Source organism: Typopeltis vanoorti, chromosome 21 (genome assembly GCF_054136105.1).
Source record: "Typopeltis vanoorti isolate ZY-2024b chromosome 21, IOZ_Tvanoo_1.0, whole genome shotgun sequence".
NCBI classification, from domain to species: Eukaryota; Metazoa; Arthropoda; class Arachnida; order Uropygi; family Thelyphonidae; genus Typopeltis; species Typopeltis vanoorti.
This window is the reverse complement of record NC_143569.1, coordinates 100769377-100793259: the sequence shown is the minus strand read 5'-3', so window position 1 is coordinate 100793259 and position 23883 is coordinate 100769377. Positions and strand designations below refer to the sequence as shown.

At 39.8% G+C, this 23883-nt stretch overlaps 1 protein-coding gene across 1 annotated transcript in view; it reads left to right on the top strand.

Moving 5' to 3' along the window:
• The window catches only part of LOC150095149 (uncharacterized), a 206381-nt gene extending 182550 nt beyond the window's left edge, over positions 1-23831 (top strand). Inside the window, exons 16-21 of the mRNA XM_090411207.1 lie at positions 14047-14169; positions 14271-14473; positions 14569-14718; positions 17121-17291; positions 17466-17572; positions 23669-23831. Of these exons, the coding sequence (XP_090267333.1) occupies positions 14047-14169; positions 14271-14473; positions 14569-14718; positions 17121-17291; positions 17466-17572; positions 23669-23831 (917 nt within the window). The remainder of the gene's footprint in view (positions 1-14046; positions 14170-14270; positions 14474-14568; positions 14719-17120; positions 17292-17465; positions 17573-23668) is intronic.
• Positions 23832-23883: the final 52 nt, after the last annotated feature.

The following is a 23883-nucleotide window of genomic DNA, read 5'->3' as shown; positions in this document are numbered from 1 at the left end:
GTGTTAATTCCTTCGCCACGAATGTCTAATGGACAGTAAATTAATTAAGAGAGATGGTTCCCATCTCCTCTTCTGTTTTCACCTGCTAGCATATAGCTGGGCATAGTGGGATGGGCTTCACGCGTTGGGTGGCCCTACCAAGTGTAATAATAATCCCGATGTGCTTCGCCCATCCCGACCAGGGCACCCCCCCCCCCCCACCTCCGCCACGATGAGGCAGCATAGCAGGACTTTGGGGGGGGGGGAATAATATACAGTACTTCATCCTTATAGTCCTTATAGGGACTGGCTTAAAGGGGCGAAACAAGAATGCTTTCATCTTCCCCGTTATCTGTAGAGAACAGTGTAGGGATAAGGTGTTATTGAGCTATTAAAGCTCTGATCATGGCAGGAGGGTAACAGCAATAGCCAAGCCTCAGTTAGAACTTCATTGGCTACAGCATTATCCTTCAAGGGTATTAATCACCGCATCTCACGGTCGAATCCACAGTACTTCACTGATAACTGATAACTGATGTGGCTTGATGGGTATCAGTCCCATGGACTCCGATCCCTTCATCGCTATGAAATAGTCTTATATTAAAGGTTAGCGAGCACCTGGCTCACCCTATTTAGGGCTGTACGGAGGCACCTGAACCGATAAGCAGAGCTGCTTTCGGGGCACTAATGTTTCCACCTATCGTGTTCGTCATAGTTAGATGACTCTGGAATGAGTTGATTGGGATGAACAGCTGCTTTGGCAAAATAAGCAGCAGCACTGTTATGGAGGAAAGTGGGAATATCTGGAATATCGGCATCTCGATGTAAGAGAGCATTTCTGACAACCCACGGAGCGTTGAAAATCATACGGAGGCACTTGTTTTGAATAACTTGTAGCTTTTTTATGTTGGTGGGGGAAGTGTGACCCCAGGCCGGCGTCCGTAAGTTAACGATGGTCTGATAATTGTTTTGTAGATCTGTAGTTTGTTTTCAGTACTGACTTAACTTCTTCGATTGAGGAGAGAATAGAGTTGCACAATTGCAGAGTTTGCTTTTTTGCATGCATAAACTATGTGTGAGTTAAAGTTTAAATGGTTATCAAGTTGAATGCCTAGATATTTGATGCTAGATCTCCATGGGATGGCTGTGTTAAAAAGTTTAACTTCTCCAAAGCGAGATGCTTGTCTTCTTGTGAAGAGAATGGCAGTGCTTTTATCGGCATTTACAGATATTCTCCATTTTCTGAACCAGTCCTCCAAATTTGTTGCTGCAGTTCGTAAGCGCTGCGTAGCTATATTCGGCCTGAGAGATCTGCTAAGAATTGCCATATCATCCGCATAACTAGCTATAGATTGATGACTTGTATCATTCCATCTGTTTTTGGGGTATACACCCTCTATAATTAGCAGGGTGAGGACCCCACAATTAGCGCACTTAGCCGGGGTGGATTTTGGCTTGGCGCAGGTGTTTGTGGGGTGATTCTCGCCACATTTTAGGCATTTGAACTGAGCTTTGCATAGCTTCTGGGCATGGCCAAATTTTTGGCATCGGTGGCACTGTCCAGAAGATGATTTCTTTCTCAATGGTTCTGGGGTTATTTTGAGCCTGCAGATTGATTTTAGATTACAGATGTCTTTGTAAATGTTATGAATTTCTACTAAAACTAAAGGCATAGGTGTCTTATTTGATCTAAACATTCTAGTAACCTTTATGGGGGGTAGTTCCTGTAGGTTAAGGTCAGCAACTATTTCATCTGTGTCAATATCCTCGGAGACTCCACGTAAGACTACTTTCAGATTTTTTTCGGAGGCAAGTGAAAATGTGTGATATTGGGTTCCTCTAGTGTCCAGTTCCTTTGTAAGATTTCTATAGTCAGCCACCGTGGTGGGCTGGATACGTATTCCCTCGTCTGAAATTTTTGCAGACGTGTAACGAATCTGTGAATTAGCCATGATGGTTCTGAGTGATGACCATCTCTGCTTTTCCCTTAGGATAATCGGTGGCACCTTTTCATTTGGGGAAACAGAGGGATCTGAAATGGGAACATCCTCGTCCATACCAACAACATTTGTTGACTCAGCAGCAAGAATTTTTCTCTTCTTACGTGCGTGGGTTTCTTCTTGGTCAGAAGGATTAGAGGTAGAGACAACTAGATTGAGTTTTTCCTCCATTTGAGGGGAGTCTTCATTTTCCTCAGAATCGACTTCAGGTGAGGAATACAAATTTAAGTAGCCGGGCCAATCCCGTTCAAACTTTTTGAGGAGCTTTTTAATAAAACTGAGTGCTAGCTTTTTATTGAGTGACTCGATAATAGTGTCGGGGTCAATCATGCTAGTAGGCCATGTCAGCTTGAACTTCTTTTGGAGTTTATCAATGAGTTCAAGAGCTGGCTCTTTATCGAGCAAATCAGTGAATACGTCTAGGTCAGATACGCTCATATCGATTTAACTTCGCATGTGCGTTAATAAAATATCCCGCAGTTCTGAAGACCTGCCAGCAGAAAGTTTTGTAAAATATCCCGCAGCCGCAAAGGATTGCCTGCAATATCAAGCATAGGCGTGTCAACCAGCAATAAGATGTTAAAATACAACAACAATGGCGATACTAATGGTAGTAGGCCTAGCGTATCGCCTTTGTGAAGTCAGTTGACTTACCTGGATAAACCAGTATGGAAAATAAAATGCCTGTTAATGGCAGCAAGCAAATAACTGATATTATTAAAGAATAAGCATAAATCTCTAAAAACGTATCAGTCAAATTCACAATTCACCATCAAAAATACACGACACGAAACACTAACATGCGAACCGCCATCTTACCTTTTGATCTCAGTACTTCATGAACTTGAACTTGAACTTAATTGGTTGATGGACTGAGTCCTTGACTCTTTATCCCTTCATCTGGATTTTAGATTGTGAGTGATGAGATTATTGTGGGTAATTTACCCGCTCATTGTGAGCATTGAGGCTGTATCAGCTTTCTCTTACGATGAAGAATTTCGTTTTTTTATGTTTGAAACGATCTGAGGGCTTGTAGTCCGCTGCCTGTCGAGCTGGCTGATTTGGGTGATTATCCGTGATTGTGAAGAATTTCTCCGCAATGCTTGTTATGTAGGTCTTAATATCTGGAAGATTGGCTTCTTGATGTAACTGGATGTTTCTGACGAACCATGGGGCATTAAATGCCGTTCTTAGGTATTTATTCTGTATTATCTGAAGTCTGTTGATGTTGCTTTTAGTCGGGTGACCCCAGGTTGGAGAGGCGTAAGTTAGTTGCGGTCTGATTACCGATTTGAAAAGGAGGATTTTGTTGCTTATGCTTAGAAAGCTGTTCCTATTCAAAAGTGGATATAGCTGTGCTATAGTCTGACTTGCCTTAGTGGCAACACTATCCATATGTGACTTGAAGTTTAGACGTCTATCAAGATGAATTCCCAGATATTTGGTAGAATTGCGCCAAGGGATGATTTTACCAAACATTTGAATGCTTGTATTCGGTTCTGCTTTACGTCTGGTGAAAAGTACTGCAGAGCTTTTGTTTGGATTAATTGCGATACGCCACTTGGTGTACCAATCCTCCAATTCATTGACTGCTCTCTGCAGCTTTATTGTGGCCAGGTGTGGACGGAGAGATCTGGCTATAATGATTGTATCGTCGGCATACAGAGCGGTGATAGCTGGAGACAGTTTGGGGAGATCTGCCATGTATATTCAGAAGAGTAGGGGAGATAGTAGAGAGCCTTGAGGTACTCCGGCCGTGATTCTCCTCTCAGTGGATCTGATACCGTTGAGTTTTATTTTAAATTTTCTGTTGTGTAGATATGATTTGATAAGTAGCACTAGTGGCAATGGAATACCAACTTCGTGTAGTTTAAAAATTAGTCCATGATGCCATACTCTATCAAATGCCTGAGTGATGTCTAGAAAAACTGCGCCAGTGTGTTGGTGCCATTCATACCCTTGGGTTATATGTTCGATAACTCTGTAAATTTGTAGCGTTGTGGAGTGATATTTCCTAAAGCCGAATTGTTCATCTTGAATTATATGGTTGATATCTGTTGCCTCTTGAAGCCGTGTGAGAATAGCACGTTCGGCTATCTTACCTATGCATGAAAGAAGGCTGATTGGTCTGTAATTTTCAGGAAACTGTGTATTTTTCCCAGGTTTGGGAATTAGGAAAACGTCGGCAATTTTCCATCGTTGTGGGAAATAATTTAGCCGGAGGATGGCATTAATGATGGCTACTAGATGCATAACCCCTTTGCGAGGAAGTAACTTGAGTACCTTATTTGTTATTCCATCTGGACCTGGAGCCTTTTTGTTATTTAGTTTTCTTAAAATCTCATATACTTCTGTTGGTGACACGGATTTGTTATTGGATTGGAATGAGGCATTTTGAGTTATTTTACGCACTTGGGTGTGAATTTTACTTATGAAATTTATATCTGTATTGATATAATTGGGGCTGCATTGTTTTTCTAAACTGTCAGCAAATGCTTCAGCTGTTTCCTCATCGTTGTAGACAACATTAGATTCACCTTGGATTGGAGGAAATGTAAAACGCTTTGAACGGAGTGATTTCATCATTTTCCATATTGATTGATCCTCTGTGTTTAATTGGAGAATTTTGTTATTCCAGAGTTGGTTACGGTGGTCCTTTAGGGCATATCGAACCTGGTTTGTTGCTCTATTGACTGCTTGTTTATCCGCTGGGTCCATTGTTCTCTGATATTGTCTTCTTAATCTGTTTTTCTCTTGGATAAGACGTTTTATATCCTGTGGAAGTTTATTTGATGGTGTACATTTGGTTATATTTGTTACCTGCGTTATAGCTGTCATCAGTTGTTTTTCAAGAGTCTTCACTGCTTTTTCCACATCTTCAGCAGATGTTATATGCGGTATTGGACCAAAGTTTTCCTGGAAGGCTGAGGGAAGTTATTTCCAATTTAAAATGTGGTGGTGTTTTCTGTTATATCTTGTATGGTGCCTAGTTGTAATATGATGGGGTTATGATCAGAACTTAAGTCGTTGATTGCTTGTATCTGATAGCTGTGCGCTATGTTTTTTAATATAGCTATATCTAGTACATCAGGACGACCGGTAGCTCCATAATGTGTGGGTTCAGTGGGTCCTATTACTGTTATATTTCTTGAAGTGGTGTAAGAGTTGAGTATTCTTCCATTAATATTTGAGTTTCTGCTGTTCCAGACTGAGTGTTTGGCATTAAGATCTCCGGCTATAATCACTGCTCTGCCTGTATTTATTATCACCTCTAAGTCAGATTCAAGGAGTTTTTTATTTGGGGGGTTGTAGGCTGCATATATCGTAATGCTGCTTGTATTTTCCATATGTATTTCTATTCCTGTAGTTTCCATGTGTTCTGTTTGGGGTTCTGCTATTGAATTATGTTTTATGTTACTTTTCACAAAGATGGCAGTGCCTCCACCTCTAGCAAAGCATCTGTCTGTACGGTAAGTGCTATAACTATTGATTCTGATTTTGTCACTTGGACGAAGATGTGTTTCATTTATGAGGATGATGTCTGCTTGAGTTTCTGCTGCAAACTCCTGCAACTCCTGTAATTTGATAGATAAACCATTTGCATTCCATGAAACAATTTGTAATGATTTCGGTTTTCTTTTAGATTTATCCATTAAGAATTTCCATAAAGAGTGATTGTGTATGCCTTAAGATGATATCTTTGGCTTCTTGAGTTGGGTTGGTTTGTTGGAGTTCAGCAAGCATTTCACCTAAGTGGTTTGTTATGTTCAGTAGGATAGGTTTGTTGGTTTGCTGTGACTGCTTTGGTTTTGGGTCTTTTTGGAAGGGTGATCTTGTAACTTCAGCATACGATCTTCCATCCGTTGTGGAGACTATGGTTTGATGGGAAGACGCTTGTTCTTGAAGAGGTTTACTGGTTTTGAGTTGTAATTTTTGGTTTTGAGGAAATACTATACAGCCCCTATAGTTTGCAGGGTGTGGTCCTCCGCAGTTTGCACACTTTGCTGGAAGTGTACGAGGTTTATGGCATTCATTTGATGCATGTTTGCCACCACATTTAACGCAACGAAATTCAGCCTTGCAGCATCGTTGGGCATGCCCAATCTTCTGGCATCTATGGCACTGGGTTGTAGTTGATTTATGTTTCAATGCCTCAACTTTTATAACTAGATCACAGATGGTTTGGAGATTGTATATATGTTTTTGGTCTTTGCTTATTTCCACTAGAATTAGGGGATAGGGTGTTTTATCAGCTCTCCGCATTCGGCTGACTTTAATTGGGCTAAATCCCTTAAGTTGGAGGTCTGCAGTGAGGTCTTCTATTTGTAATGTTTCAGTTACTCCCCTTAACACTACTTTTAAATTTTTTTCACTGTTGAGTGCAAAAGTGTGATATGGCAAATTGTTGTTGTCTAGAAGTTTGGTCATTTTTCTGTAATCTGATGATGTTTTAGGTTGTATGCGAATCCCTTCTTCTGTGTTTGTGGCTTTAATGAAGGTGATATCTGAAGATTTCAGTGTGGATGCAACGGACGTCCAGTGCTCCTTGGCCCTTAGGACGACTGGGGGTACCCTTTCTTTAATTACATTATCTGGTTCTATCTCCACTGTTTTGGGTGTATCTGCAGTAGAGGAGATTTTCCTTTTCTTTTTGACTGTTTGAAATTCTGTGTTGGTTTCCAAAAACTGCGGAGTATTATCCTGAGATGCAGCATTCTCTGTATTCGTGGAGTGACTTGATTCTGGTTCAGTCAACATACTTCCTTCATTAGAATCATCCATCCTATCTTCTGTGACTGCTGTAGGGGGGAATGTATCTAACAGCTTTACTTTCCCTGGCCAGTTGTCGCTCAAAAGTTTTCCTAATCTTAGGAATTCTCTGTAAACTTCTTCAAATATGCATTCATGAGAGGTTTTGTCATGATTGATAGAAGGCAACAACTCTATTAGAATAAAGTTTGAGAAGTGGGACCTAGAGCCCAATGTAAATATCCCGTAGATCAAATCGATCTATCAGCAAAGGTAGTAAATGTTTCACAGAATGAAGAACACTTACCTCTATATATAAATATCCCGTAGATCAAATCGATCTACCAGCATCAGTAGCAAATATTTTACAAAATAAATTTTTCTTCAGAAAATCATAACGACTATTTAAATCACTGATCACATATATAAACACTTGGCAACCGCCATTACGCCAGCATTCCTGAATTTGTTCAGACGTGGTTAAGAAAAATTTGCATAAGAGCCATTATTAATCACTTGATTCGTAAATATAAAAGAAATCCAATAGAGTTGAACAGGAAAGTAGATATTATTAAATATGTTCAAAATTATTTAAGAGACATTGATACAAGTCCTGTCATCAATAATGCAATTTCAGTACTTCATATATATGATTTAAAATATATAGAGTACAATATTTTAAAATTATTTTGGTGTAAGAAGTTTATTTAAGTCTATTATTTTTTCTCAATAACGTAAAAAGTATTTTACGTTATTCTTATTCAATTTAGAAATTTAATTTATATTATAATATATAGTTTTTTTCCCTTTGTAACCATGTGCTATAAATTGCAGATTAAAATACGAGCGAATTAGCAATTGTGTTTGTATTAGTAAGCCTGCGATGTCTGCAAGGAAACGAATCCGTAATAGTATAGTGACGTTGGTTATAATACTCACACAAATGTACACCATTATTAATTGTCTGAACTTGAAACCGCTGTATTTACATCAAAGATAAATTCCGATGTCAATACTCGGAATCTTTTCAGCACATTCGGACTTTCACTACAGTTCGTGTGGCTTCCGCTCAGTATTGGAGTAGTGTGAAAGAACATGTCCTGTCTGCCACTGTTTCAGAATTCGCATTTCTCCCCTCATTTTATTGGTTTCAGAAACGAGAATCTTTACTACATCTATATTATTTTATTATATAAATTACACACACACACACACACACATATATATATATATATATATATATATATATATATATATATATATATATATATAAGGATAGCTTTGTTCGGCTGCATTTTAGCTGAGTCTTTTTTCGATTCCTATTAAAGATGAAATTTAAAATGTATCTTAAAAGTAACTACTTTCATTTATCACACCAACTAGAGATTTTAATTTGTTCCTATAGAATAACAAAAAGAATAACATTTTATAAGGATTTTTTATTTTAATTAATAGTTAAATAATATTTCTGAATGAATACATATTTTTCTTTTTAATTTTAAGATAGCAACACCACTTTCAAAAAATTATAATTTACGAATATTAAATATGCCTAATCGGAAAGATGCGTTTCGAAGATGGCGTCTCGCATGTTAGTGTTTTGTGTTGTGTATTTTTGATGGTGAATTGTATGATATATATAGAGGTAAGCGTTCTTCATTTTCTGAAATTTCATATGCTATTGATTTGTACATCTAGTTAATCGCTCGATATTGCTGGCAATCCTTTCCATCTGCAATATCCTCTACAAAATTTCTGCTGGCAGGTCTCAAGACCTGCGGGATTTCTAATTGCGATCATAAGCAATTTTCCAATCACTACCTACTAGATATAACAACAAATAAAGCAGACATGGATAATATTACTGATCTGCTAGAGCATCTAAACAAAGAACAAGCATTAAAATTGTTTAAATTACTGCTTAAAAAATTTGACACTGAATGGCCAGGTTTCCTAAACCTGTACACACAACCGGAAGAATCCGATGATATGGACGGCGAAGTGGAAGAGATCAATGACACATCCATCTCCCTGCCCGAGAGCCCCAGTCAGACGGTCATCACAGGAGAACAGACGGGCAAGAGACGGCGAATCGAGGAAGATCATGTGGAAAACGAAACTACCTCACAAACAGTCCCGGAAAAAAGGGAAAAGGTCCCTCCGGTAATTCTCCGTGAAAAGGAAAAATGGACCACAGTTGCAAGAAACCTAAGAGAACATCAAATTGGATACTCCTGGGCCAAAAACACCGACGAAGGTGTAAAAATTCAACCAACAACAGTGACAGACTACAGAGGAATAACAAAAATGATGGATAACAACAAACTACAGTACCACACCTTCGCACTAAGCAGCGAAAGAAATCTGAAGGTTGTACTGCGAGGTGTCACAGAAGGCATTACCTCCGAGGAGATCGCGGCTGACCTTACCCAGCAGGGCCTATCACCTATCAAAGTCAGCCGGATGTACAGATCCGATAAACAACCAATGCCATTAGTATTGATTGAGATACAGAACACTCAAAGACAAATTTATGACATAACTGCAGTCTGTGGACTTAAAATATCAACAGAGCCACTCAGGAAAAGGGCATCAGCAGGGCAATGCCATCGTTGCCAAAAGTTTGGCCATGCCCAAAGACTGTGTAAAGCTGAGTTCAGATGCCTGAAGTGTGGTGAGAAGCATCAAACCATTACATGCACAAAAGCAAGAACCACACCAGCCAAATGTGCCAACTGTGGAGGTCCCCACCCAGCAAACTATAAAGGATGCAGCCACCATCCCAGAAATCACGGAACTACAAGACCCGTCCAACCTCCCCCTATCTGGACCACCAATCAAAGCATCTCTGCTGCACAGTCATCAAACCATCAAAACCCAAGCCATAAAAGTCAGGAAAGGGCTCAACCTTCCACCAAGACCTATGCTGAAGCAGCCCGCCCAAAAGACACAATACAAAGCAATCAAATAGGCTCCAACATCACAGCAATACTGACTTCTTCGCTAGCCACTATGCTCCAGGAATTCAGCAGAACAAACCCAACTCCATCCTCCACAAAGAGATTCCTGCAAGGAACCCATTCCATACTCACAGCACTCAACTATGAATAAAACAAAAGTAAAACCTAACTCGCTTCTAATTGCAGCCTGGAATGCCAATGGCCTCACCAACAAAACATTAGAACTACAGGAATTCGCACAAAGACACAATCCGGACATAATGCTGATCAACGAGACCCACCTAAGACCTGCCAACAACCCAAAAGTGAGAGGATATACAATATACCGAACGGATAGACTCAGCTCCAGAGGGGGAGGCACTGTCATCTACATCAAACCATACCTCCACCACAATGCCATATCCAACCCACAGACTACAAACCTGGAAACCACAGGAATACAAGTCCACACAAACAATGCTGGAAGCCTCAAGATATTTGCTGCCTACAACTCACCAAGCAATCCTCTACTGACAACAGACCTGGATGCAGTCCTCGGCACCACAGACCCCACCATCATAGTAGGTGACTTGAACGCCAAACACACAGCATGGTTCAGCACCACCAACAACAGAAGTGGTCGCATACTACACAACTATTCAACACTTAACTCAGTTGTGATAGCAGGACCCACTGAGCACACTCATTACAGCCCGCATGGCAGATCAGATGTACTTGACATAGCTATCCTTAGAAACATCAGTTATCAATATAAACTAGAGACGCTCAATGAACTATCATCCGACCACAACCCAGTACTGATCAAACTTGGCACGCAAGATCAACTAGCCCACCAGCACACCTTCATATCGTGGGATAGGCTAGCTAAAATCCTACCAGAATACATTGGTCCTGTACCAATCATCCACAAAAAAGAAGACATAGATGAAGCAATAAGCAATTTAACAAGCCAAATTAAAAAAGCACTAGAAACAGTCACCAAAACCGCAACCAACCACCCATCCGGTCGGCTCCCAGAAAACATAATGGACCTCATCAGAACAAAAAACAAAGCCAGGAAAAGATACCACAACACAAGAGCCCCACAGGACAAGAAGACTCTGAACAAGTTGAACAACCAAGTCAGAAAAGCACTTCAACTTCACAGGAACCAGGATTGGGACAATAAATTATCATCACTCAACCCAGAAGATCACACAATATGGAAATTTCTAAAGATTCTGCGCACTAAACACAATCCCCTACCGCCCATGCAAACTGCTCAAGGAACGGCGCACACGGATAAAGAAAAAGCAGAAGCAATAGCAGAAAACCTAGAAAAACAATGCAGCCCGTCATATGATAATATAAACATCACCCACATATATAAAGTCCACCAGCAGGTCAAGCGTACCTTAAATCAGTCCGAAGACAAACCAGCCAGCATCACCCCCACTACTCCAGTTGAAATGACCAACATCATAAAACATCTAAACAACAAAAAAGCTCCAGGGCCAGATGGAATTACTAACAGAATCATCAAATTACTTCCTAGAAAGGCTATTATGCACCTGGTTAACATAACCAATGCAATATTGAGGATACAGCACTTCCCCTCTGCATGGAAAACAGCAGACATCATACCAATAAAAAAGCCAGGAAACAATCCGCAACTCCCGCAAAGCTACCGTCCAATAAGCCTACTCTCCAACCTGGGAAAGATTGCTGAAAAAATTATCCTTTCAAGACTACAAGAAAAATCAGACCAATTAGGAATAATCCCAAACGAACAATTCGGCTTCCGCCGTATGCACAGCACAGTGCAACAAATACACAGAATAGTGGAGCATATCACTCAAGGATACAACTGGAACCTTCACACAGCTGCAGTTTTTCTGGATATTGCCAAGGCCTTTGATAAGGTATGGAATCAAGGATTACTCTATAAACTCATTCAGGCCAACATACCAACAAACCTTACCCATCTAATAAAATCATACCTCACTGACAGATCCATGCAGATAAAAATAAATGGCACCATCTCAACTAGGCGCAAAATCCTGGCAGGAGTACCTCAGGGATCTCTTTTGGCTCCTTTACTTTTCACAATCTACGTGGCTGACATTCCACAGAACCTGAGGACTACCATCACAGCCCTATATGCAGACGACACAGCCATAATGACAAGATCTCTCCGCCCACACCTGGCCGTCAGTCGTCTCCAGGATACTATCACAAAGCTAGAGAAATGGTTCTCCGACTGGAGGATACAAGTAAACCCCATCAAAAGCTCAGCTATACTCTTCACCAGACGCAAAGCCTTCATCCAAGATGATATTGAACTTCTCGGAAAAAAGATACCATGGCAGACAAGCCAAATACCTTGGAGTACAGCTAGACAAAAAGCAAAATTTCAACAGCCATATCAAGCTCATAGGCACAAAGACATCCAGAACCATAGCCCAACTCTATCCCCTGATCAATCGCAACAGCAAATTGGATAAACGCAACAAGCTGTTATTATATAAGATGGTAATTCGACCAGTAATCACATATGCATCCCCGGCATGGAGTCACACATCCAAATCTAACATCCAGAAACTACAGAGGATACAAAACAAATGCCTGCGGATGATCTTAGATGCCCTATGGTTCGTCAGAAACACGCAGATCCACAGAGAAACCGGAACCCCTAACATCCGTTCTCTTCTTCATGACCATGCCGAAAAGTTCTTCAGCAAGGCACATTCTCATCCTAATCCACTAATCAGACAAGCTTCCAGTTATAGTGAACATGACTATCAAAAACACAAAAGACCCAAGGCAATCCTGCTTTCAGCAGAACAGAGCTAACTCCATAATTCACAAAGTGCGAGCATAAGTCTCACAACCTCCCCCATCAAGCTTCTCCACACAGATAAAGGGGAAAATAAAAAGCATTTTATGCTTCATCCAGCAAGCCAGTAACGTTGTTGTTGTTGTTAAGATGCGTTTCGGTGAGAGGAGGAATCAATCGACCGTGAGATGCAGTGATTGATTCAGTCAATCCAATACCCTTGGAGGGTAATGGATGGCAATGCTGTAGCTAATGAAGTTCTAACTGAGGCTCGGCTATTGCTGTTACCCTCCTGCCATGATCAGAGCTTTAATAGCTCAATAACACTTTATCCCTACACTGTCCTCTACAGATAACGGGGAAGAAGAAAAGCATTCTTGCTTCGCCCCTTTAAGCCAGTCCTTATAAAGACTATATAAGATGTGTTTCATTTTTATTTTTATGTTGCATTGTAATCACATGCTGCAATAATTTATTGTTTTGATGAGGTAATGGATGGCAATGCTATAGTTTAAATGAAGTTCTAACTTTGTCTCGGCTATTGCTAATAAGAGTATGATCTCTTAAGGTTTTCCTTAAGAGAGCAATTTGAGTCTCGGGAGAAGTGTTCTCTGGTGAGGGGCTTTGTCGGTGAATGCTTTTCTTCGGAATTTGAGCAGTTCTGCTCGGTGGTGGTGGTGGTAGGTGGAAGGCCATCACTGAGTGGAGCCACCGCTGAGATGGACGGTCTTTCGCCCACGATTGAGTTGCCTAGGGATCGTCCGAATTTTTAGAGACGGCTTTACCTTTAGATAAGGCAATAATTTGTTATGTTATAAATCGTTGTAAAAGAGAAAATGAATTAACATAGAATAATAATAATAATAAATAGAGGCAAATAACCATATTTATCTTTCAAAATATCCAATGTAGAATAAAAGCACAATGGGATCCAATCTCTGTACTCAGTGAGACTGGATTAACATGAGAAATTATTCGCCATTAATCCACATCAGAATTTTAGACGAGGGCGGAGAAGGATATCCAAAGATAACTGGTAATAAAATGTACGCCGCTATAGAATAACAAACATGGTAAATAATTCTGTCATTGAAATTATGATCTATTGTCATTTCGATAAAATCCACTGAAGGGTGCGTCAAAAGTTACAAAGAATTGGATGAAAGGTTTTATGCACTTTAGCCATGTGATATTGTCATTATTTCAATAAGCAAACTAAATGCAATGCAGTTTGCTAATTAAATGTTTTCATTGGATATGTAAAGTGACGTGCAATTCCCGACGTTTGATTGCGTAAATGTTGATATCTTTGATGGCCTGACTTGTATAAGCAGATGTTTTTAAGCGGATCTCTTGATCTATACTCTCATAGATAGGATTATGATAGTTAGCAGATCTTTCCGCGATTGCTTTTTCTTCTAATCTTAACCAACTAATTTCATATTAGTTGGTTGGCCAAATATTTAAGGCAATTTCCTCTCTCTTTTTTTGATAGCGTAGTTTATAGAATGTATGATGGCGTTCTGCTGTGTGTATTTTGCAGTTCTTCTTGTGGGGTCCTCCTGTTCAAAGAATTCGTACGCTCATATATCGCAGATGGTCGTGGACGTGATCAGAAAGTGGCTGAACGTCAGCGAGGTCATAGTGCAATATTCTAACGCCACTGGTGAGTTAAAAGACTCAAACAAACATTTTTATTCCCAAATCTTTCTTTCTGAATTTTGTTTTTATTTTCAATACTTCTTTTACGCTGTCTTCCAATTTTAGAGCGGACGCTAGTACAAGAGACTTTGGACGCTCTTCATGCCGATGGCATTCTGACCACTCTTCAAGGACCCGATCCCCACTCTCAAATAGAGCACCACATCGAACGTTATTATCACAGGCCACGGAAGTACGGGCTTGCCACAGGGCGAACCACAGTTCTTTACTTCACTCATGGGCAAGACTTAATGGAACAACTGCGAGAGGTAACTATTTAAAGTCTCAATTTAATAACCAATTCAGTTGTAACCATTTTTAAAATATGCGTTATTTCATGATTTTTCTGTGTATGTGTTTGCAGTGCGTGCACTGGAGGTTTGCATTAACACAGTGGATATTTCTAACTGAAGGAACGGTGACTATGGGCTCCCTGCAGAAGATTGTGGGCAGGAAGGTCTCAGTGCTGCACGACATGGTTTTAATCCCCATGAAGTACGCAGGAAGTGATGAGGTGAGAACAGGACTGAATTTAGCGAATTGGGCACCATTTTTGGTATACGAATTTTTTTTTTTTTTCATTTATTATAATGACAAGATGTTATTTGGACGTAATATTTCATAACATTTATTTGTTTTATTACATTCAGAAATAATAATGTAACTTATATTTTATTTCAAATCGTCAATTTAGTATTTTAAATAGTTTAACTATTAAAACAACTGGTATATTTCCCCCAAGACTGCTTGATGTTTACCAGAAGCTTGCCGTCCAGTTATTGGATGACATTTCTCACTGCAATCATTTTTCTCATAGATTCTGTTCTCTCTCATATGCTTCTTCTCAGAGTAAAAGAACAATTTCTTACCTTCTTATTCGCCACTTTCTTGCATAATTTAAATGGATGGCCTCTAGTTCTCGCGCCTTCCTTATTTTTCTACTGTGTGAAAATTTTTTCTCGTATCCATCCAATGAATACCACTTAAGAGCTTAAACTCATCTCTTCGCCTTCTATCAGCCAAACTCTGCAGATTACACGACTTCCATCTATCCTTATTGCTAACATCCCACAGTCCCGAAATCATTTTTGCCAACCCCCAAAGTATCTTCATCCCTCTAAACCTTGGTGACCAGATTTAAGCACAGTAATCATCCTGATCAGGACCTTACACAATGGAATCCTTAGTATTTTGTCTCTGCTGACTCCTTTTCGTCTTAATATTGCAGCAGTCCTTTGAGCCGTTTTAATCTCTTTTGCAACATGCTCCTTAAATTTCAAATTTCGATCAACCATAACCCCAACATTTTGTGCTTCCTCTAGCATATCCCAAAATTCAAAACCTTCCATGTAGCAACGTTGATCTGGCATCCACCCATGAATCTGTCCACGTTTTCGGCTTATTCAGATCCTCATGAAGAGCCACAATATAAGCACTATTTTCAATAACCTTCCCCAGCTTCACACTATCCCCACAAAACTGAATATTTCCTTGAATTCCAGTGACAATATTACTGATATAAAGTTAGAAAAGTAATAATCCTACACACGGAGCCAATGGAACCCCACTGGTGACTTTCCTTTGCCCGATATTGCCCCTCCATATACAACCCTTTGATATGTATCAGATAACCATTTTAATTTTACAGTTTAGATATTTCCCCTCATCAACCCTCTATATATCAACGGCATATATTCAAGGTGTGGATACACGCCCATGGAATTTCACTGCTATTATATTTTTGTATTTATTCCTGTTAAAGACTCCCATAACAGTTTCCTGGCTTGGCGTGATTCATAAAATTAAACCCAATATATGTCAATGCTTTCATGAAGAGGACAATTTTCACATTCGCGTTAAAGGTGTCACTGCACACATTTAAACAGACGTACAGATGGCGCAGCAGGTCAAATTCTTAGCGTTCCAGTGGGTTATAATCCACCCAGAATGCAAGGCAGAGTGTGCGCTGAGACAACAGCACCCAGAAATCAGTGGATGTGATTGGTTATTGTGTCAACCAATCCAACTGAACGATGTCAATTGTCATGAGTTCCTCTTTTTGTGTTTCATCTGTTTTGCGTGAGTGAAGGGTGAAATACGTGTTTAGACACCGATATAGACAAGTAATTTTCTATAAATACTTTTAACTTTTTTTTTTTGCTCATACTCACAATGGGAAACAGTGTTGGTGATTGATTGAATGTCTCGTTTTCTACCAGAGCTTTCGGGGATTGTATGATTATAGTTGAATGAGGTTGGACTTGTGTATAGATATCAATAAGTAAGTTATTTCAGACTTCTTTGATTCAATCCGGAAAATAATAATTTCCCAAGTGTATACTTTTCCCAATTTTTCTATGCGTATTATACAGCTGTATTTAAAAGGCGTATCAAAATTCCAATTATTCGTGTCTCACCCTAGTATTTGCCAATGATAATCTAATCTCACCACGAAGCGTAAACCCTTTGTGCATCTCTCATAAACGGTGCGCCTGAAGCATAACTATTGTTCATTTGATCTTTATGCTTTCCATATTTAAAATCATATTCATTGATAAAGTATTCAAAGTTAGCTACAATTAATTGCATTCGACCAATTAAGATGAGCGCTGGTGCTCTTTGACGGCAAAGGTTGGTCGATTGGTAGAGCCTCTGCTACTAATGGCTCAGTTAAGTAAGTTTGAACGCGCTTAGTAGTTGGAAAGGGAAGAATCGTTCGATGCTTTTGGCACAATCTCTCCTTCGATGAGTCTTTGGACTCCCCGGAGGTGTGTAATAATAATAATAATAATAATAATAATTAATAATAATAAACTCATGCTCTTAAACTTTCACACATCGATAAAAATGCAATATATATATATATATATATATATATATATATTGTATTTCTTAACTGTTTCTTTATATTTCTAGGGATCAGTCGGAGAACATTCCTTATACAGGATTAAAAAGGCTCTTCCATTTTCCTCGCTAGAAGTTACCGTAAACAAATGGCACTACGACACACGACAATTCGAGCAGTTTACTCATAAAAGTTGCAGCGATTTCCATAAACCACTCCATTTGTCGGTTGCTACATCAAAGGTGAGCATCAGTCTACCAACAAGAACTGAAAGTTGAAGTTTAATTAATATATTACTTTTATGATAACACATTAATGAATGTTAACGAGAATCAAAATTCCCACGCAGCCTCGTAAAATTCCTCTTAGCCTCGTTAACTTGTAAAATATGCTAACTGAATTTTCTCTTTCGCCAGATCGGAAGATTTTTTGTAGTCAACCAAACAGACGAGGGCACCTGGATCCCTGGAGGAGGCGTTGAACCCAAAGTATTGGATATAATCGCTGGAAGACTAAATGTCAGGTTACTGCTTAATTAATTATTTACTTATTTTCAATCAGTGTTTAGAACTACCACTTATAGGATTTGATAAATATTTATATATTATTATAAAAGTAGACGATAATATGAATTTTCTATAATATTTATTTTCTATTTTTATAGAATTTTCTATAAACTATAATATACTATTAAAAAAAGAGTATATTTTGAAAAAAGTTTTAAATCTAATTTTTCTAGAGAATTTTTTCTTTTATTTTTTATAAATAAAATTAGATAAATTGTTTAGTTTCTATGAAAAATTGTAGTAATTGAGTTAGTGATGATTTTATGCTGAAATATTGAGCTAAGAGTGATTATGTGACACCGAGTGAGTTTTGATCGAGTTAGTGATTTACTGATATTTTGATGAAAATAGTGTATATTCGTATCTCAGGATTACGGATTATTCTCAAAGTATTGGAACCTTATTACAAAAAGGACTACAGGAGCGTTTCTGAGTGCCAGAACTCAGAAAAACTTACTAAGGTAAGTAGCAACCAATTCACTATTTAACTTAGCAATAACAAGACCATGGAAAAGCCCCTAACGTTCGAAGAAGTTTACAGAGAGTTCCTAAGATTAGGAAAATTCTTAAACGATAACTGGCCAGAGAAGGTAAAACTGTACGACACATTCCCCCCCCCCCCCCGCAGCAGTCACAGACGATATCATGGACGACCAAAACAACGAAGATGACACACACCTTCAACAATAAGACTTAGCATTCTTGCCACAATCAGAAGAACAAACAACACATAGCAACGCCTACCAAATCGCAGAATCGCACACCGACTTCCAGAAAGTACAAAAGAAAAGAAAAATATCTAACACGACGGAAATACCCAAAACAAGAGAAACAGACAAAGGAAAGAATACCCCCAGTCATCCTAAGGGCCAAGGAACACTGGACATCGATCGCCACCGCTCTGAAAACAACAGGAATCACCTTCACAAAGGCAACAAACACAGAAGAAGGAATACGAATTCACCCTAAGACATCGACAGACTACAGAAACATAACAAAATTCTTGGATAACAACAACCTACCATATCACACATTCCAACTCAAAGTAGTACTAAGAGGAATCACAGAAACAATATCAACAGAAGAAGTCATCACAGACCTACATAACAAATTTAATTAAAGTAAGCCGAATGCACAGAGCAGACAAGACTCCTTACCCATTGATCCTAGTCGAAATCTCAAAAGACCAGAAAGATATATACGATCTCCAAACCATCTGCGACCTAATTATAAAAGTAGAATCTCTGAGACGGAAATCCACAACAACACAATGTCACAGATGTCAGCAGTTCGGTCGTGCACAGCTATGCTGCAAAGCAGAATTCCGATGCGTGAAATGCGGAAGAAAACACGCCACACTAGAATGCAAGAAACTACGCACCCAGCAAGCGAAATGTGCTAACTGATGGGGGCCCATACCCCGCCAACTACAGAGGGTGTACAGCACATTCTCAAAACCAGAAGATACAACCCCAAAGCATCAAGCCCATACAAGAACGCACACCCACCCAACAAACACAACCTCCACAACAAACGGAAGATCATATGCAGAAGTTGCAAGACCAACCCAACAACAAGACTCCAAACCCAAAACTAACAGCAAACTAGCAAGACCAATCTTCTCAACATAACAAGCTGCATATGAGAGATGCTTGCAGAACTCCGACAAACTGATCCAACACAAGAGGCCAAGGACATCATTCTAAAACACACACAGATTTTATTCTCTTCAATCCTTAATGGATAAAAGCAAAATAAAACCGAACTCTCTACAGATCATCAGCTGGAATGCTAACGGACTACCCAACAAAGCAATAGAACTACAGGAATTCGCGGCAGAAACCCAAGCAGACATCATTTTAGTAAATGAAACACATTTGCGTCCATCTGACAAGACAAAAATCAACAACTACACCAAGTACCGCACAGACAGAACCTATGCAAGAGGAGAAGGAACTGCCATCTTCATTAAAAGAAGTATAAAACACAACGCAATCGCCACGCCTCAAACAGAACACATGGAAACAACAGGAATTGAAATACACACGGAGAACAGAAGTAATGTCATGGTATTTGCAGCCTACAACCCCCCCCCCCCCAGATAAAAAAAAAACTCCTAGAATCAAATCTGGACGAAATATTAAATGCAGGTAAAGCAGTAATTATAGCTTGAGATTTTAATGCGAAACATTCAGCCTGGAATAGCAGAAACTCAAATATCAACGGAAGAATACTCAACTCTTACACTACTTCACGAAACATAGCAATCATTGGACCCACAGAACCAACACACTACGGAGCAACCGGACGTCCTGATGTACTTGATATAGCTATATTAAAAATATAGCGCACATCTATCAAATACATGCAGTCAACGAATTAAGTTCTGATCACAACCCCATCATATTGCAACTAGGCACCACACAAGATTTAACGGAAAATACCTCCACCTTTATAAACTGGAAACAACTTCCCTCAGCCTTCCAGGAAATTCTTGGCCCATTACTACATATAATATCCACTGAAGACATAGAAAAAACAGTAAAAATCTTTGAAAAGCAAGTACTAACAGCAGTATCACTGGTAACACATACAACCAAATGCGCACCACCAAATAAACTCCCAGATGAAATAAAATATCTTATCCGAGAGAAAAACAGGTTAAGAAGAAAATATCACAGAACACTGGATCCCGCAGATAAGCAGACAGTTACCAGAGCTACAAACCAGGTTCGGTATGCCCTAAAGGATCACCGTAACGAACTCTGGAATAACAAAATGCACCAATTAAACACAGAGGATCAGTCACTGTGGAGAATGATGAGATCACTTCGTTCAAAACCTAGCACCCTTTCCCCAAAACCAAGGAGAATATAGAGTCGTCTACAGTGACGAGGAAAAGGTATAAGCATTTGCAGACAGCTTAGAAAGACAATGCAGTCCCAGTTATGCCAATGTAGATTTAAGCTTCATAAGAAAAATCCATCCCCATAAAATAACTCAAAACGCTTCAATCCAATCCAACAACAAATCCGTGTCACCAACAGAAATATACGACATCATAGGAAAACTAAAGAACAAAAAGGCTCCGGGTCCAGATGGTATAAGGAACAAGGTGCTCAAGCTACTCCCACGTAAAGGGGTTATACATCTGGTAGCCATCACCAATGTCATCCTTCGGCTAAGTTATTTCCCAGAGCGATGGAAGTTTGCAGATGTCTTTCTAATTCAAAAACCTGGGGAAAATGCACAATTCCCACAGAACTATCAGCTTCTATCGTGTGTAGGCAAGATAGCCGAACGCGCTATACTAACATGAATTCAAGAAGCAACAGATAACAACCAAGTCATACAAGACAAGCAATTCGGATTCAGAAAACAGCATTCTACGATCCTCCAAATTTTGAATGGCACCAACATTCTGGCGCAGTCTTCTTGGACATAACACAAGCATTTGATAGAATTTGGCATCGTGGTCTAATTTTCAAGCTACACCAAGTAGGAATCCCAATACCATTAGTTTTACTTATCAAATCATATCTCAGTAACAGAAAATTTAAAATAAAACTCAACGGTGTCAGATCCACAGAAAGGAGAGTCATGGCAGGAGTCCCACAAGGCTCTCTGCTATCTCCCCTACTCTTCTCCATATACATGGCGGATCTCCCCAAGTTGTCCCCATCCATCACCGCTCTCTATGCCGACGACACAGTTATCATAGCCAGATCCCTCCGTCCATATCTGGCCGTAAACAAGCTACAGAAAGCAATCAATGAACTGGAGGAGTGGTACACCAAATGGCGCATTGCCATCAATCCAGGAAAAAGCTCGGCGGTACTTTTCACCAGACGTAAACCAGAACCGAACACACACATACAAATGTTTGGAAAAATCATCCCTTGGCAAAACTCTACCAAATATCTAGGAGTTCATCTTGATAAACGCCTGAATTTTAAGACACATAAATAGTATCTCCACCAAAGCAAGTCAGACAATAGCACAACTGTATCCACTTTTGAATAGGAAGAGCTTCCTAAACATAAATAACAAAATCCTCCTCTATAAATCAGTAATAAGACCACAACTCACTTTCGCATCACCAACCTGAGGACACACAGCTAAAAGCAACATCAACAGATTACAGACCATCCAGAACAAATGCCTAAGAATAGCTTTTAATGCCCCTTGGTTCATGAGAAACCTCCAGTTACATCAGGAAGCCAACCTTACAGATATCAAGACCTACATGACAGGCATTGCAGAAAAATTCTTCGCAGACACAGATAATCACCCAAATCAGCTAATTCAACAGGCAGCAGACTGCAAATCCTCAGATCATTTCAAACATAAAAAACCAAAATCCTCCATTGCAAGATAAAGCTAATACAGCTTACAATGCTCACAATGAGCGGGTAATTTACCCAAAATAATCTTCTCATACACAAGCTAAAATTAGATGAAGGGGATAAAGAGTCAAGGACTCGGTCCATTTCCCAAAGAAGTTCCCAGTTCCCAAATTGTAGCATTCCAATATACCTTACTATACCTTATAAGCTGACTCCTTTCTAAAAAAAACCCCGTAAATTCCAAGTCAAGCTACGCGGACTCAAATCCACTCCGAAAAGAATCACTGCCGGTGTACCTCAAGGCTCGCCACTATCCCCGCTGCTTTTCAACATCTACGTTGCAGACGCCCCAAGCACAGCATCAACCACCATGGCTTGCTATGGTGTTATAGTTATCACCTGCCAAGTTAGCACGGAAAACAAGCTACGGATTTACAAATCAATCATCAGACCCATTTTAACATACGGATCACCGGCTTGGAGCCCCCCCCCCCCCCCAGCAACATCAAGAAACTACAAGTGATTCAAAAGAAGTGTCTCCGTATGATTTTTGATGCTCCGTGGCTTGTCAGGAATGCTCTCCTCCATCGAGATACTAACATCCCAGATATACCCAATTACTTCTACGGATTGACGGATTGCCTCTACATACTTCGTCAAGGCGGCTCTCCACCCCAATGAACCCATTCAAGAGTCATCCAACTACGATGAGAACGACAGATGGAAACATAAGCGTCCGAAGGCAGTTCTGCTCATCGGTACAAGCGCTCTCACAAGGCCCTAAATTGGGTGAGCCAGGTGCTCGATAATCTTTTCTTCATTTCTCAACTCTTTAGCGATGAAGGATAAAAATCTAAGGGATTGTCATCCATCTCGCCATAAAAGTTAACAGTTAACAAAAGTTGTAGCATCCCGTGTGGTGGTCGGGATAAGAATAGCCCTACTGTAGCCCATGCATTTCGTACGAGGCGACTAAAATGGGTACCCAGGGAGGGTAATGGATGGCAATGCTGTAGCCAATGAAGTTTTAATTGACGCTCGGCTATTGCTGTTATCCTCCCGCTATAATCAGAGCTTATAGCTCAATAACACCCTCTCCATACATTTTCTTCTACAGATAACGGGGAATATGAAGCATTCTTGCTCCACCATCTAGCCACAAAAAAAAAAAAAAATAAAATAAAAAATAAAAGTGGCTGGTGTTCCTTCTAGGACGGGCTGAGCCCCTCCTAATGAGGGGTTACTGCAGCCAGTTTGCCGCTCCTCTGCTGTATCCCCCAAGGGGTTATTCATGACTGTATCTGTGTGTGTTTATGGGCCGGTTTGCCCGCTTGCGGGATGAAAAACAAACTGGGGGGAAAACCCCTGCTGTCCACGCCAAAGACCAGCTAACTCGGCTATGGCTGAGAAAGATCCTTAAGCTCCTCACGTCGTCGACGGGAATTGAACCTAGGACATCCTTCCCCAGGCATAGCCATCAGGCCAACGGCGCGACATTTTACACACACACACACACACACACACACACATTTAAACGATTTTGGCGATCAGAATGCAATGGCATCTTTGTCTGTGGGACTGCTTAGGATGGTTAATAAAATCCGAACCATTTTATGTAAAAAGAATCTTTCTTCGTGAGTTTCGAAAGCACCTATTTCAAATTCTTTTATGAATTCTGCTAAAAGATTTTTTATTTTTGCTTTTCAGTTATAAAATACTTGTGGCTCCTGACCGAAATGTGGACAAATTCTTTAAAGATTACAAATCCGGACTTCTAGGAATGGTAATTTCTAAGGCAAGTGCCAGGAGAGGTATTAATAGCGATGCTGCTATTCTCAACTATTATTTAAACATTAATGCGATCAACTGATGTTTATGTAATTTAGTTTAAATATGCTTTTTTTATTATTTTCCTTTAGCAA